This window comes from Pocillopora verrucosa, chromosome 11 (genome assembly GCF_036669915.1).
Source record: "Pocillopora verrucosa isolate sample1 chromosome 11, ASM3666991v2, whole genome shotgun sequence".
Lineage (NCBI taxonomy): Eukaryota > Metazoa > Cnidaria > Anthozoa > Scleractinia > Pocilloporidae > Pocillopora > Pocillopora verrucosa.
In genome coordinates, this window is record NC_089322.1 from 21,016,118 (window position 1) to 21,031,106 (window position 14,989).

Here is a 14,989-nt window from a genome sequence, read left to right on the forward strand (position 1 = left end):
GGTGAAAGGTGTGCAGCTGTATTCACGGTTTTATTTTATGATCGCACGATACTTGAAAAACAAAACAAAACAAAAACAGAAAGAAAAAAAAACATACACAAAATTGTTTCCGGAATCCTGATTGGGTTGAAGAGAGCCTCTAGCATAGTAACCCTAAGCTGATTGGTTGCTTCCTGTCTTCATTGTTTATTTTTTTCCCCTCTCTTTAAGCTGAGTAGGATTTTAAGACACTGCGAGCTTTTCTCAAGCGCGTACTACAGAGTTTAAATTCTCCGATGAAATTTCTGTAAAAAGAATGCAAAACATTCTTAATTCTTAAAATGGCTCCTTTTCTCTGGGGAAGGGTCATGATTAAAAGAGAAGAGGAACTTGTGCATTTGAACACAAGGTCGCTGCAACTTCAGCGTAAACCATCTTGGAGACCGAAAAACCCTGTCCACTTCAAACAAGCGCTCACTCCGGCGACAATATGTAACCAGTTAATTCATCTCGATGCCTCATCTCAGTGGCAAATTATTTTCTTCAATGAGGCACAAACATATTCATCTTTGATTAGCAGTTGCAAGATGCAGTCATTTTTTTTCTTCCGCAGTGTAACCAAGTAACGAATTTAATTCGCAGTGTGACAGCAGCCGATTATTTCAAAACAGAGAAACAGAGTGCATTGAACATTCAGTTGTTGATTTTTTTTAAATTGTTTATTCTTTCCTTCTTTGGTTTGAAACAACCGCAATTTACAGTAGCTCGATCCCCAAGAACAAAGACGATTAATTATGTTTGCAAGAATTTTGTTCATATTTTATTCAACTGCCGACATTAGTCGAATTAAGATTAAATGCGTATGCTATTTTAGAACATTAGGTTCTGGAAACAACTTGAAAACTTATTTGGAACTTAGACAGTAAACTGAATTGTCTGAGATTTCACAGGAAATCGCCTTGAAATATAGACTACATGTTGATGCATTTACACAGAATTGACATTTTTAAGCCAAGAACATGTCACTAAATTTGACCAGGGTAAACACTTGTCTGAAGCAAGATCGCACAACGAGAAAACGTTGGCCGGATTTGCACATGTCACGGACCTGATATAATCAAACTTCAGATTAATTTGTACACTCAAAAATGCGCGTAAAAACAAATTGATTTTCTCGTATAATTAATGTTTCACTGATGATTGCTATGCCTTATATATAGAGGCGGTAAATTTTATTCGCTACTGATTTCATCAAAAAATAAAATTCATTCCCAGCTGTTTGAGTCCGGTTTGAAAAATCGAAACCGGAATTATGAATTAATGTGCGCCTGAAAGGCCTGTGCAAGATTAAAGCGATATTATTCAAAGACTGATCATTAAAATGTCAGTCTTACTATCCGTACTCAGGAAATTTTCAAGAAGTAATCTATGAACTTCTCATAAATCTCTAAAGATGTTTCACTATAGAACCTAACAGTAATTCACATATTTACAAGCAGAGTTTTCTCGGTAATAGCCGGGGATTATCACATTTCCTTTTTCACAATTATGCAAAACATTTAGAAGCTTTCCCGCATACGCGAACAGGCAAGCTTTTAATCTTTCTATTTCACTGGATTTAACTATTTTGAAATAGAAAATCGAGGAGGCATATTAACATAAGAATAGGGTATGATAAATTTTATAGTTTGCTGTTGAAACACAATTTAAAATAGATAAAGAAAAAAGCATGTAATCTAGGAATATAAATTTCTTTCTCGTCCTTATTTTAATGGCATTACTGATTTCCTATCGCTGTTTTTTGCTTAATTCTAATCTTGAGATTTACTGAAGATGTTAGGTTCATTTAGACCAAATGGATTTTTCGATTGCATCTTCATCAGTCTTTCACGGTTTCTCAACTGATTTCTGTGGATGAATTTCTCGTAGAAACATAGTTATCAGTTAGCGTCCTTAAATAATCGACAATGTCTTTGGGTTCTTCTTCAACCGATCTTTTTTTGACACACTTGCGCAGAATAAGAAAAACCTCTTTTCGCAGCTTTCGGTTGAGCAAAACATACACAAGGGAATCTAGTAATGGCCCTAAAAATACCATAAAATACACAGTCGTTTCCGTACCGGCGGAAAAATATCCTTCACTAGTGAAGCTGGTGACGATGTTGAAAATCGCCAGCGGACCTCTCGTCAGCAAAAAAGACCCAATGATTAGTGCCAAGGTAACATTCGCTTTCAAACTCTGAAAACTGTTTTTTGTTTGTGCTACCGAAGTGAATTCGCCATTCTGTAAAACCTGGATTTGTATATTCCCTGGTCGAACTTGACGAGCGCTATTGCGCGCGGTTTGAAAGCTCTTGAAATACATTATACACATCGTGAAGGACGTGAGAAGGAAACTCTCCATGGCGATAAAATAATAGTAAATAGAGTACGAGCCTTTAAGATCCAAACGGAATCTGCAGCCATTTATCGAAGGAACAAATTTGTACTTGAGTCCATCGATGCCGAAAAGAGGAAAAGCTGCCCAAAACGCAGCGCGAAACCAGTTGAATATCGAAGTGAAGAGGACATGTGTCGATGTAACTCTGGCAGTATGGCTCATTGGGTTAGCCAGTGAAAAATATCTGTCCACTGCAATAACAGAAATGAATGTGGCAGAGGAAATGGAGAGAAAAATAGTAAAAAATCCCTGAAATTGGCAAAATCCTTCACCAAACTGCCATGACTGTTGCGAGAGGGTGACTATCGAAAATGGAATCACTAAGACCGTCATCAAAAACTGTGTCAATGACAGACCTACGAGAAATAAATTACTGACTGTACGCATACATGTTCTTGGCAGTACAAGGCATAGGATAGCGGTGTTGGTTAGGGCAGCGAATACGTCCAGAACTGACAGCAAAACCACTGCTACAATACTCATATTTTGAACTTCAACCACTGTCTCGATGTTGTTTTTTTTTTCTTCTTTCCTTCGTAAATGTTCTTTATCTCGTACGTTTCACCTCGTATTTTTGTCGCTTTTTTACGTCATACGCAGACATCCATCACAATCTGCGAGTGGAGTTGATTATTTTGTCCTCAAACATTCTGAAAAATTCAATCAAATACACAGCTTGAGCCCTAGTTGCCTTGAACGTGCCCTACATGCTCTTTACACTGAAACCAGTACGTGAAGAGTTGTTCAGCGATCACCTTCTTTCCCTATGTCTGATAATTTTATTTGTTTGCTCATTTCCCTTTAAGCTGAATACAGTCTGCGCATGCGGGTCAATTTTTTTCCAGCGCTATATACGCATTTTATGTTTCACGAAAATGTAAATTAAAATATTGCATTTGCAAAGTTTCTGAGAATTCAATTTCGTGCAATAGTGTTCTATTTGCGTTCATGTCTTGCAAATAAACCTAAACGCCATTTATTTGCTTTGAAAGAGATCCCAAATAACTCAGGTTAGTCCTGTCGATATCCCGTTTAAACAAGACACAGTTTACGGAGATTATTAATGAATGGAACTTCAATTTCCGGAAGAAGGAAGAAAAGGTGAATTATCAGAATGCAGTGTAGGTTTAGTGCGCAAGGAGAATCTAAAGAAAAGGCTAAGTTTCCTCCAGTTTTCATTAAATTTTATGATGTTATAATTATCTGTCTCAACATCACCTTCTATCCGGAAAAGTCGAAAGGCCTAAATTATCGAGTCAATCTTTTTTTTTCACGGATTTTGGTTTAAATAGAGAAGGTTATCCCTTATCATAAAAGTTTTCGATATCAAAAAAATAACGCATATTAGCAGACATTGATCAATGCGCATTCTAAATTTCCGTCCAAGCCACTCTGCTTGTGAAAAAAGAAATAAGATAATTTCAAGGTATGACGTGTTTCCCTTCGCACCATCGACAGATAAGAGACAAAACAGACGTTTACTGCATTCGCTGTGTACTTTATCCATTACATGAAAAACCAACAATTTCCTCTTGTGTAAAGTTTATAAGTAGCTTTCAACTTTGTTCGAGTATTCCGATTTTAAAATTCAAAGAGAAAGTATTTTGGCGCACAATTTTGCGACAAACAGCAGACTAAATTTCATCATTTAAAATGTACGGCTCTACGGCTCTGTTTGAGATTTTAAATTAAGTACAAGGATGAAAAAAGTCACAGTAAAAGCAATTTATACTTACTTGAAGTTTCTGGTTAGAATGAAAGTGATTGTAATCCGGTGACGAGTGATCCGCACGTCGTATGCTGTTCGACTTTAAGTAGAAAATGAAATGCTGCAAGAAGTTTCTTTCATTGGCACTTAATATATTATATGTCCGCCCAGGTGATTTTTTGTTTTGTATCTGAGGACAAAAGTAACACCGCTATGAAGATTACAATACCATCTGTTGTGTTCCTAAAATTTGACGAGATATATGTCCAAAGTTGTCAAATAAACAAGTGAATATTGACACCTTTAATTTTCACGATTTTTACGAACTGAGTTAATGAGATTCTTAGAATTGAATATTCGATTTCCGAAATGTAACTTTTGATCCAAAAATAAAAGCAAAATCGAAATTTTGGTAACTGTGCAAAAGAAAGTGATTCAAGCACGTTCTTTCTTTACACAGAACCAGAGTTTTTATTTTTTTTTTTAACCCACGTAAACTGGTTATGACCAAATATCACCTTAAAAATACCGCTCGTGAGACAATTTATTAGGTTTTTCAGTATTATTTTGGTTGAACATTTAGCCCCCGTAATGAAAAATATTTTCTCTAAGAAAGCTATAAATAGAAATCAGTTAAGATTCATTTCCTTTGTCAATTTGAAATTCGAAAAACAGAAAAGGTAATTTTTTATCTTGGGTGGAGTTAAAACAACCAAAATTGCGGTTCTGCTCTTAGATGTAGTAGTTTTGTTCTGTGGATGATCGAAAGCCTTTCTATGAAACAACTTAATTGTAATGGTATCTAAGAACTAAAGTTATGTCCTATCAAATAAAGATCATGCAAGTTAAAAATTACCCGTATACGGGTGCACTGAATACAACAAAAAAATTAGGCTTCACAGGGTATATACGGCAATTCTGGGCCATTTTTTCATCCTGACAATAAACTTCTCGATTAAATATAAAATTTACCTTAGTACTTTTTCTTCATGAGTGAGCAATTACAGCTTAGCGCAATGATCATCTCTCGGTGCAATTGCCGATCATTAGTAAGGTAGTATGTAATTGCAATCGACCCGCGTATGAAAATTTAGGGAGAAGATACTCGAAGTTTTTTTTCCGTTAATAGTCTAGGCCTAAATAGCATCGGTTGCTCACGGTTATATACATTTACAAGCTGTTTTTTATGTACTTAACCCATTTCTTCGCAGCAAGGTTTTCAATCAGAAACTCACCCCCCACGGCGATTTAATTTACTGCTCGCCCCTTGCGAAATCCTATTTAAAACAGAAGTCATTGATAGTGTAATTCAGTTCCAAGTACATAATCGAACACAAAGTAGATGTGACAGGAGAGTGTGTGATTAAAATAACACTGAATTTATTTTAGGACGTAAAGCTGGTGAAAAGTGCACATTTTGAGACTACAAGCAGTAGTTTATGGCAACTTTACTCTAGCTTCAGAATACTGAGCCAATGATAAACCACTTTGACAAAAAGCTGTGATTAACTATGGTTGGAAATGGAGAAGGACTGAAGAAAATAAATCATCCCATATTTTTGAGAAACTTTACATGTAGACAATCTCATTTGTATACAGTCCAATTTTTTATTTTCTGAAATCATGCTAGGGTTTGATTGCAAGCTACGAAAAATAAAACTTTTTCAACAAAACGAAGTGGAACATGTGCTGCTGAATAGAAACATTTGTAGGATTTTCTCAGCAGCTGTTTGTCTATTTTGTGTTGAAAAAGTCTTAGTTATGTTATCTCGGGGCATATGTCGTAACGTCTGCTGGCCGTAAGGCAAGAATGTTCTGAGCTGCAAACATCAAACTTACATCATGTGGAAAAAACACGGAAAGGGGGGTGACCACTTGTGTACAGCTGAGTCCAGCAAAAAAAAAAACCACAAAAACAAACTGGATGGTCAAAACAGTAAAAGTTATAACTTGAAAATGAGAAAAAAACATTTCTCAATAAAAATACTTACCCTTCCTCGTTTGCGTTCTCGACCAGTTCATGCCCCTTTCCAAACAACGTTCTTCTTCAAAATCCTGTTTCTGTTCAGAAACGTTTAGCCATTGCAGGAATTACGTTCTGTTTCAAAAAAAGGAATTCCTGCTACTATGCTTCAAAACCACATTTTCTTCAATTTCAAGCTCCCTTACCTAAGGACACTCCTTATTACAACAAAAAGTAAAAGTTCTCAGTTCTCAGTTCTCCTAAATAGGTCAAATAACCCGTTTCAAGATTTTCAAATTAGTTTTCAAATAACCCCAGTTTCAAGCAGAAGACAGCGTATCATATGCAATTTTGCATGGAAAAATCATTAAGCAGGAACTGATGTTACCGGATCATAACACGTAAAGAAGTAATTTGTATCAATATTTCTTTTCACAGTTTCCGGACAGCTTCAATAATGCGCCATCAGTACCCTATAGACTAAATAAGGCGCCAAAATTATCAATTCATTGCCACTTACTGGCTTCTGCAGAGAACCAACAGAACTTCTATCAGATAAAGGAAAAGAAAAAAAAACTCCTACGGATGCAGTGCCTAAACTTGCCGGAAATCCTGAGCCAGAGTTAGGTTCCAGCTCATCATTATTTTAATTTACAGAAACGCTTTCTAATCTTCTTAATAAAGAATGGAAACGCATCAAAACACTCCACCGAAAGTTTGATTTCAATTTCATCCGGCCGGTTATGAGCATTAAATTTTCAGATACTATCCAATACTTTCTTTCGTTACTGCTACTTGTTTCGGGCATGTTAAATAACCACCTTTGGTTGTTGGATATTGAAATATTGAATTATATTGAAAATATTGAAACCTCTCCACGCTTATTACTAAAAACCAACGCTACTTCATATCTCCTTTCCTGTTTTGAACGCAAAAGTGACAAAAGTTGAACAGTTAGGCCTAAATTGCAACAGATATTACGCTCAATGCAAGTATGTCGCACTTTAAAAGGACAGGGCAGGCGAGTGTAAACTTTAGAGCCCTTTCCACCAACCTTTTGGGAAAAAAGAGACACAGATATTTGCTTTAAGAAAGCAGGGGGCTCCCCATAACTTTCTAGGAACAAGGAAATATAGATTTGGGGGCGAATTTGTTACTAACATTGTGTTTTCTTCAAAGAAATACTCCTTTCTTTCTCTTGGACAATAAACCATTCATCTATGTTCTATGATTAGGTATGTTCCATGCCAAAAATGCGTTCTTTCCAGAAATCAGTCGCTCTCCAAAATGTACTGATTTTGATTGAAAAACGCCGGTACATCGATCGGCTACGATGATCGATTCGCATCTGAATATAGTTGTCCCTCCAAAAATAACGTGTCCTATTCTGAAAATACTTTTCAGTCCTCTTCATAGATATCTTTAAAAACCTGTAAGTAGCTTTTAAAAAAAGCACCATTTGACTCAAAATACTGTATCAGAGGAGTAACGAGTTGCTACTTACGTGTAATTTCTTGTGTGATTTTTGAAACTTGCATTCTATTCTCATGAACGAGTGTCTGGGTAATAATTTTCAACACTTCCCTCTTTCCTGAGGATCTCGCATCAGTTGTTAGCAACAACTGAAGAGATTCCTATCTACAAAAAATGTCTGAAAACAAGGTGAACACTCTCCTTGATGATATTGTTGCCATGCTTAGAAATGACATCAGCATTTTGCTGTAGCTAACATCCGAGTTAAGCGTGCTTAGCAGTCTGAAGTAAAATTAGTGAGTGATGACGCATCGTCTCTTTTTCAATTATTATTTCCCCTTTTTGTCTGGATCTGGTTTTAAAATGTCTCGCTCACCACGTCGAAAAGTCCTTCATCTGTGTCATCGTTCTTCGCTCAAAAACGACAAGCCTTACTGACGTAAACCAATCAGAGTTTTCAATTCAGTGACAACATGGATATAGAGCCCCTGGAATCCTTGAATGGTGCTAAAACAATTTCACCAACTTTTAAGAAACTCATAGTCATATATTAAAGTTACCCAACTGCCGTCTCATTCATTTTGCAGCATAACCAGCATAACGACTTTGAAGTCTAATTCACAGACGTCCCATGAGTTCCCAAGACGCGCGGGATATCCCTGGGTGGGGTTACTCAGCGTAAGAACTACTTCGAGTCTTGCCCAGGTCTCCCACGTTCGAATGAAATCAATCTCAGGGGGCTTTCGTTCGGAAGATTTATTTTATTCGTGGATTATTTGCAGGAGATGGACATTTTGAATATATCTGTGTAACATCTGACGAGCCAAGGACTGACTTGAAGTCATGAGATATGAAGTCACGTGTCTCAAACGTTCAACATTTATGAACGTAGAAGAGTTTCAGAGGTCAGCGGTTACTTTTAGGAGCCCAGCCAGCCATTAAGCTCAATAGTTGAGAGAGAACTTGTCCTTTCGTTCAGCCTTCTTTGAATGAGGAAGGGCCCTCTATCGCCCCGCACAGCAGGAAGAAGAGAAAGCCTGGTAACGAGTTTTTTTTATAGACGATACCTTAAAGCGTTTATCGGTAAAAGAATGATCGTCCAAACTTCCTCTCGGCGCGAATAAAGGGCCTCATCACAGTTATTATTCTCTTTGACATCATCCATTTTGCATCAAACGCGGTCAAATATGGTGATTCTAATACGACGAGGAAGTGGCTAGAAGGAACCGAAAGAATCATCGAAAAATTTACAATATAGCAACAACTTTTTTGCATTTCGTAACACACAGGATTTCTTTGAGTAAGAACAAACAGTGCTAAGTAAAAAGCAACACACACGTCATAGATTCTTTCACACTACGTTTTATTATCATCTGAGATATAGGAATAAATTGATGAAAACAATCCAAATAAAATTGGCTTTTATAAACCTTTGTTGCAATAGTTTTTGGCCGTGGTGGGACTTTCGTGATCCATACTTAATTCTCTTCAGTTCAAGTAATATCTCAAGCAAATCATTTGCCATGTCAAAATGCGCATGGAAATGATGGCTTGATTCAAATACAAATAATAATGAACCAAAACGTTACAAATTAAAATGCTGACTGTCTGGATAATTTGCACTCTATCATGAATTCAAAGATTTCTGGATTCCACTGACGATTTGTAATAATTTTATCATTGTAATTATCATACAACACATGAAGGCAATGATCACAAGACAGTTAAGGAATTGTGTTCTCCATGAAGTCATGATAGAATACTGATCTACGAATTGTAGAGATCAACGTCTAAGAGCAATTCTTAACATATAAAAAGTTTATTTCAGTAGTCACTTAAACAAGAAAAAAGATAAAAGAAATAAATTGCATAAAAACGCATGAATTTTACAACGTCAGAAAACCACACAACACTGTAAATAAAAAGCTTACAACTTAGAGAACTTCCTTCCCAACCTCTCTCTTATTCCCCAAGACTATGTCTACTATCTATCTAGCACTCACATCATTCAAGCAGAGATTTTACAGTAAGTACTGTACATGTTCAACATAAAAAAATTATGTTTTTACTGTATTTTAAAAATATTTCCCAAGTTGTCCTACAATTTGTATGTAAAACAACCACAAGTCTGTTATGATAACTTTAGTTTACTGTCTGATCTCTCCTTTCCCATCTTCTGCCAGCAGCGTTCACAAAATAATTTACAAACAATTTTGGATGTTCAGCCTGAATCATAAGTCATTCAGTCACAAACATCTGACGCAGATCTCCAGTTTTTCTACTGAAAAATGTTCAAATGGAATCATCACAACAGCACGCAACCCTTCTTCTTCTTCTTCTTCTTAGTTTCTGGTGTTTTTCTGTTTATCTGTCTGACTAGGTCGTAAAATATTTCATTCACATTGATCTTTGATTTTGCAGATGTTTCAAGGAAGGCGCTGAAAATAGCAAGTGGGATGAGAAAGTCAAAATGGCTGTAACACTGAGAACTTAACCCTTAACTCCCAGAAGAGATTAATGTGAAACTTCTCCACTAATATACATACATCAACCAGCAAACAGGCAACAAGGATATTGAAACTTATCAGGTAGAAGCTGTTATCTTGATCTAGCACTAAGTTCTTATCACTAATTTACAAGGAAATGTTAAGCAGCTAGAGAGCAGAATTAACAGTCATATCTTGAGAGTTAAAGGGTTAAAAGTAAAACCTACATGGCAGTGAATGCTATTCTTGAGAGGAGGGTGGGAAGGAAACTTCTGCAAATATCATGCAAGGGGAGTTTGATAGCAACACAAATTTTTCAGAGCACTTGTTTGTGATTTTTCATTTCATTACAACCCATATCCCTTATTCCATTCCTTAAGGTCTCTAGCCCATTCTCCAAGCTCCTGGCTCAACAAGCAAAGTTGACATTGTGTGTTTACCTATGTCCCTCATCACTAGCCAGATATTTAGCTATTTCTCTTTGTTAGTCCATTTTTTTGTGCTTTTGTTTCCTATGATATGGTTTGCCAAGAGCTCTGTATATCCTGATTGCATTTCATAACATTGTGTGTTTCCAAAAAAATGCATAAAATTTTCTGTTGACTACTCCTTCCCCAACTAACATGTAGTTACCCTCTGATAGATTGGATCTTACATAGACACTCACCAGTTATTAAATAATTTTGCTAAGTTTTGTCCTTGGTCTTTCCCAACCACTCTTTCATCTTCCAAATCACATTTATTACCAACAAGGACCATTGGAACCTATGTAAAAATTAACACATGTAAATAGTTCTGTTTATGCTTTATATCACCACACAGCTTTCAAATTCTGTATTTTTTGTTGTTGCTGTTTTCTTTTAAAATATAGCTTGTTTGCCACATAATGGCTTCTTAGTCTCTCATTTACCTGCAATTTGATTTTTTACTTGAAACAAGTCTTGAAATCTGGGTCAGGTTGTTCAAAGCTGGATTAAGATAACCCAAGGTTAGTGTGAAATCTGATTTGATATCTGATAGCTTTAAAAGAAAATTCAGTCAAATTCTTTTTGTCTAGAATATGACTATTTGGCTCTAAAAGGAAGACAAGAAATTATCCCAAAAAGGCTTTTGAATAAAGGAATAAAGAAACCCAGAATAAAATTTAACCTTGGGTTAACACTTAACTGCCTTTGAACAACTGGGTCCTGATTGGTTACATTGTTTGTTATGAGTCTAGCACTAATTATCAGAGTCAGACCCCAAGCAGATTTCTTGCTGGTTTGTGTATCTCATGGCCTCTTACTTTACAGAGGGCAAACACATGCTTGTACAGAAGCGTTAATAACATGGACCAGCTCACAAACTAAGGGATACATATCAGTCTTCACTTACATCCTCTGTGTCCTTCACTCTTAAAATCTGATCTCTCAAGTCCCCAAGGTCATTGAACGTAGATTGCGCTGTGATTGAGTAGACCAAAACAAAGCCTTGACCATTCTTCATGTACAAATCCCGCATGGCTGTAAACTGTTCCTGTAAATCACAACAATAACTCTGTGGAATCAGTGCTTGATTAGAGTTGCATTAACACTTTAACTCCCATGAGTGACCAAAAAAGAATTTCTCCCTAAAATTTCAAATGTTATCAGGTAGAAGAGTGATGTGAATAAAGAAAATTATCACTTAGGGGATTATTGGTTGATCTAAAAGGAAATTCTCAAAATTAATATGATGAGAATTGTAATGCTCAATTACAAGGCAAATAAAAAGGTTTACTTCAAAGACTGCTAAGGTAAGTTCTGAGGGTTTGCAATAACTATTCTAGTTAGCTTTTACTAAAAACATGGAAAACTAGACCACCGGAACACACCAGAAAACCTAAACATGCCAGAACACTTGAACAACCAGAAACATTGCAACATGCCAGAACATGGTAGAACACCACTTAAAATATCAAAAAAAAAAAATAAAACTAAGAACCCCAAAAATATTAATCACAAGAATGTATAAAAATCAAAACTCAAATTGTATTCAGTTTGCGCCCATTGACCAGTAACCTAATTATAGATGTTTTGGAGTACTAGTATCATGGATGCATTGTAGTTGTGTTGTTCTTCATCCAACATGGAAAAAAAAGTATTTTATAAGTGTACCATTTTTATTTTTGCAGCTGTAATCTGCAGTAATCACCTCAATCTTTGGTCATGTCTCTGCCTTTTATATTACAAAAAAGAAATTACGTTTTTTTTGGTCTGTTAGGTAGCAATCTATTCTGTAGTTTTCTATGCTGTGCAAAAATTGGATAACATACCATAATTTATGTGTAAATTCATTATTCACTTATTCCTTATCACAGACTTTTTTCTCAGTTTGCTGTATTCAAGTTTCCTGAAAGTGGGTTAGTTGGCAATTTTCAGTGTAGAGGCTTTGTCGTGTCTCTCCATGCAGAGATTTTGGCCACAAACTTGTTCAACTATTTCACCCATGTTGCACATACTTTCCATTTCTTTTTCATTTGTGTTATTTTTAACAATGTTTTGTGGCGTTCTGGCTTGTTTCAGTGTTCCAGCACGTTCTGGCATGTTCCCATTATCTAGAAAGTTCTGTCGTGGTCTAGTGCAGTCTAGTTTTAGTACTTACCATTCTTGTGAGATATTTAATGTTAACAAAAAGGTACAAATATTTGTATAAAACCTTTAAGAGTACTCTATTAAACAAAGTTAATATTTCAAACCAAGGTAAATGTTTGTCCCTATGTAAAGGAAACTTCTGGAAAATAGAATTACTACAGTTCTTGGGGTTGGAAATGTGAGAAAGCTGTGTTATGAAGGGTTTGATGATGTTGGCATCTTCCCAGTTTGAAAGTAAACATGAACTTGTAGATAACAAATGGGTATGATTGGAATCTGAACACTGGGTTGTGAGAAACATTTAAGTTTTAACTAGTATAAAAATATTTTTACTCCGTTTACAGAAGGGAAAAGACCAAGTGCAGTCTATTTATGTTAGATATCTTTCCAGCAGGAAGATATTACCAGCTGCCAAAATGTGATATATAATTAATATAATTTTTCACAAAAATATGCAATATACAATCTAAGATTACTTTGAGCATTTTTCCTAGACTACCACAGTCATATTCCTCTTGGTTTGTTATATGTGCCAAATTTTTACAACCAAATGCAATTATATGACAAATAAATAACACCAATTTGTTTCCAAAACATTTATGAGGACAGAAAAGCTACCAAATTTCATGTTTAGAAGCCAGTACACAAATATATAGACATTAATCTTAATTAAGATTGGATATGGGAGTAACTAGCCATCAACCATCAAGCATGTGACAAACACTTAAACCAAACCAATTATTTAACAAATTTTGAGTGTCTTCAACTCCCAATAGCCAGATATACACATTTGCTAATAATAATGTCTCTCCTTCTGGAGTTTATCACATATCTTTCCATAAAATCATTATCAAACCTAACCTTAGTCATGGGTGAAATTTTTAAGGAAGAGCAGGCTCAATATCATTTTTTCTGACAAACATGATTGTAAAATTATTGGTTTTAATTTGCTTATCTGGCTACACGCAAGATGAACTAATTAGAATATTCAAACCATAAATAATAGAGGGGTGAGATTAAGTATTTTCAATTTAATTAGGGCTAATTACTTAACACGTAAACCTTCTTGCACGGCAAACAGGCTGATTAAATTCTGAGTAAAAGAGAAAATCCAGAGAGAGTGAAAATTTTTGACAAACATTCTAGGTTCCGATATTTAAATTTTTTTCCAATTTCTCTTTTGCAAGCACACTCAAAATAAATAAAATATGGTTTTGCCGACATCAGACTTCTGCACCTAACCAATACATCACCGAGCGATTAGAGGAAAATTTTCGCACACCAAAGCTATTCCTGTTTACATAGCTCCGAAGAAGTTATAAAATGCTATGGGTAAATAGAGAAGTTGTTATGAGTTTTGTAACAGCAAGCTGTTCATTTGACAAGAAATATACATATTCATGGCTTTAAGTTGGATTGATACTCTTTCCCAACCAACTTTCTCAAAATAGTGGTCCAACTTACCGTTCCTGCTGTGTCCAATATTTCCAGCATACACTGCTGCCCGTCGACTTCAACTTGCTGGGGTAAAAGAACAAAAATTTGACACGAAATGTCAGAAGAGAATATCGGCTTGTGAAAAACGGGCGCCGGTCGACATTGATTCTCACTTCGAGTATACTTACTTTTCGATATGAATCTTCGATCGTCGGGTCATACTTTTCGACGAAAATTCCTTGCACAAACTGAACAGTCTGATAAAGAAAAAGAGAAAATACAAAGCTTAATAAAAGATCTAATCACTTCGACTGATACAGTTTAGAATATTGCTGCTTCTTCATATTCCTACCGTGAGAAATCAATACACAGAACATCAATTCTCGTTTCATAGACAGATTTAAAGGAGTTTCACGCTATCATTACCAGAGCACTCTTGCCAACTCCTCCAGAACCAAGAACAACCAGTTTGTATTCACGCATCTTGGAAAGGAAACTTCACTTCGACACCTAAAACATGAAAATCTCATTGAGACACCGCCATAGCATGGCACTGACGAATGTTACGAGGCGAAAACTGGCAACGGTTCACGCGTCGCTGCCAAATAAATCAAAATTGTTATGTACAGGGATGAATAAGAGCAAGAAACGACAAAAGGTTACCTTCAGCAGGCTGAAACAACGGTTGGTTTTTTAAAAAGAAAACAATATACACAAGCTAGGACGCTCCTTCACGACGATTCGGAGCAATACGAACGGGTGTGTACGTCACTCTGGACGAAACTGTTTTATATAGCCTCACTTTCAAACGGCTATTTTTGGCACTGACGGGGAGGTGGGTAGAATGAAATACTTAGTCACCCTTGGACGGTTTTTGCCTTGTCATTTTAA

General features: G+C 36.0%; 2 protein-coding genes across 2 annotated transcripts; both read right to left on the reverse strand.

Moving 5' to 3' along the window:
- Positions 1–713: 713 nt before the first annotated feature.
- LOC131787879 (G protein-coupled receptor 161-like) lies at positions 714–6,220 on the reverse strand. Its single transcript, XM_059104957.2, has 3 exons — positions 6,119–6,220; positions 4,156–4,317; positions 714–3,069 (listed from the first exon to the last, which is right to left on the reverse strand). The coding sequence occupies exon 3, from the start codon at positions 2,900–2,902 to the stop codon at positions 1,877–1,879; it is 1,026 nt and encodes a 341-aa protein (XP_058960940.1). The 5' UTR covers positions 2,903–3,069; positions 4,156–4,317; positions 6,119–6,220; the 3' UTR covers positions 714–1,876.
- A 2,689-nt stretch (positions 6,221–8,909) lies between these two features.
- On the reverse strand, positions 8,910–14,877 carry LOC131787848 (ras-related protein Rap-1A). The gene is made up of 7 exons (XM_059104917.2): positions 14,762–14,877; positions 14,525–14,608; positions 14,287–14,355; positions 14,126–14,182; positions 11,424–11,564; positions 10,717–10,814; positions 8,910–10,001 (listed from the first exon to the last, which is right to left on the reverse strand). Exons 2-7 carry the CDS (start codon positions 14,579–14,581, stop codon positions 9,869–9,871), a joined length of 555 nt encoding a protein of 184 aa, XP_058960900.1. The 5' UTR covers positions 14,582–14,608; positions 14,762–14,877; the 3' UTR covers positions 8,910–9,868.
- Between the last annotated feature and the right edge of the window lie 112 nt (positions 14,878–14,989).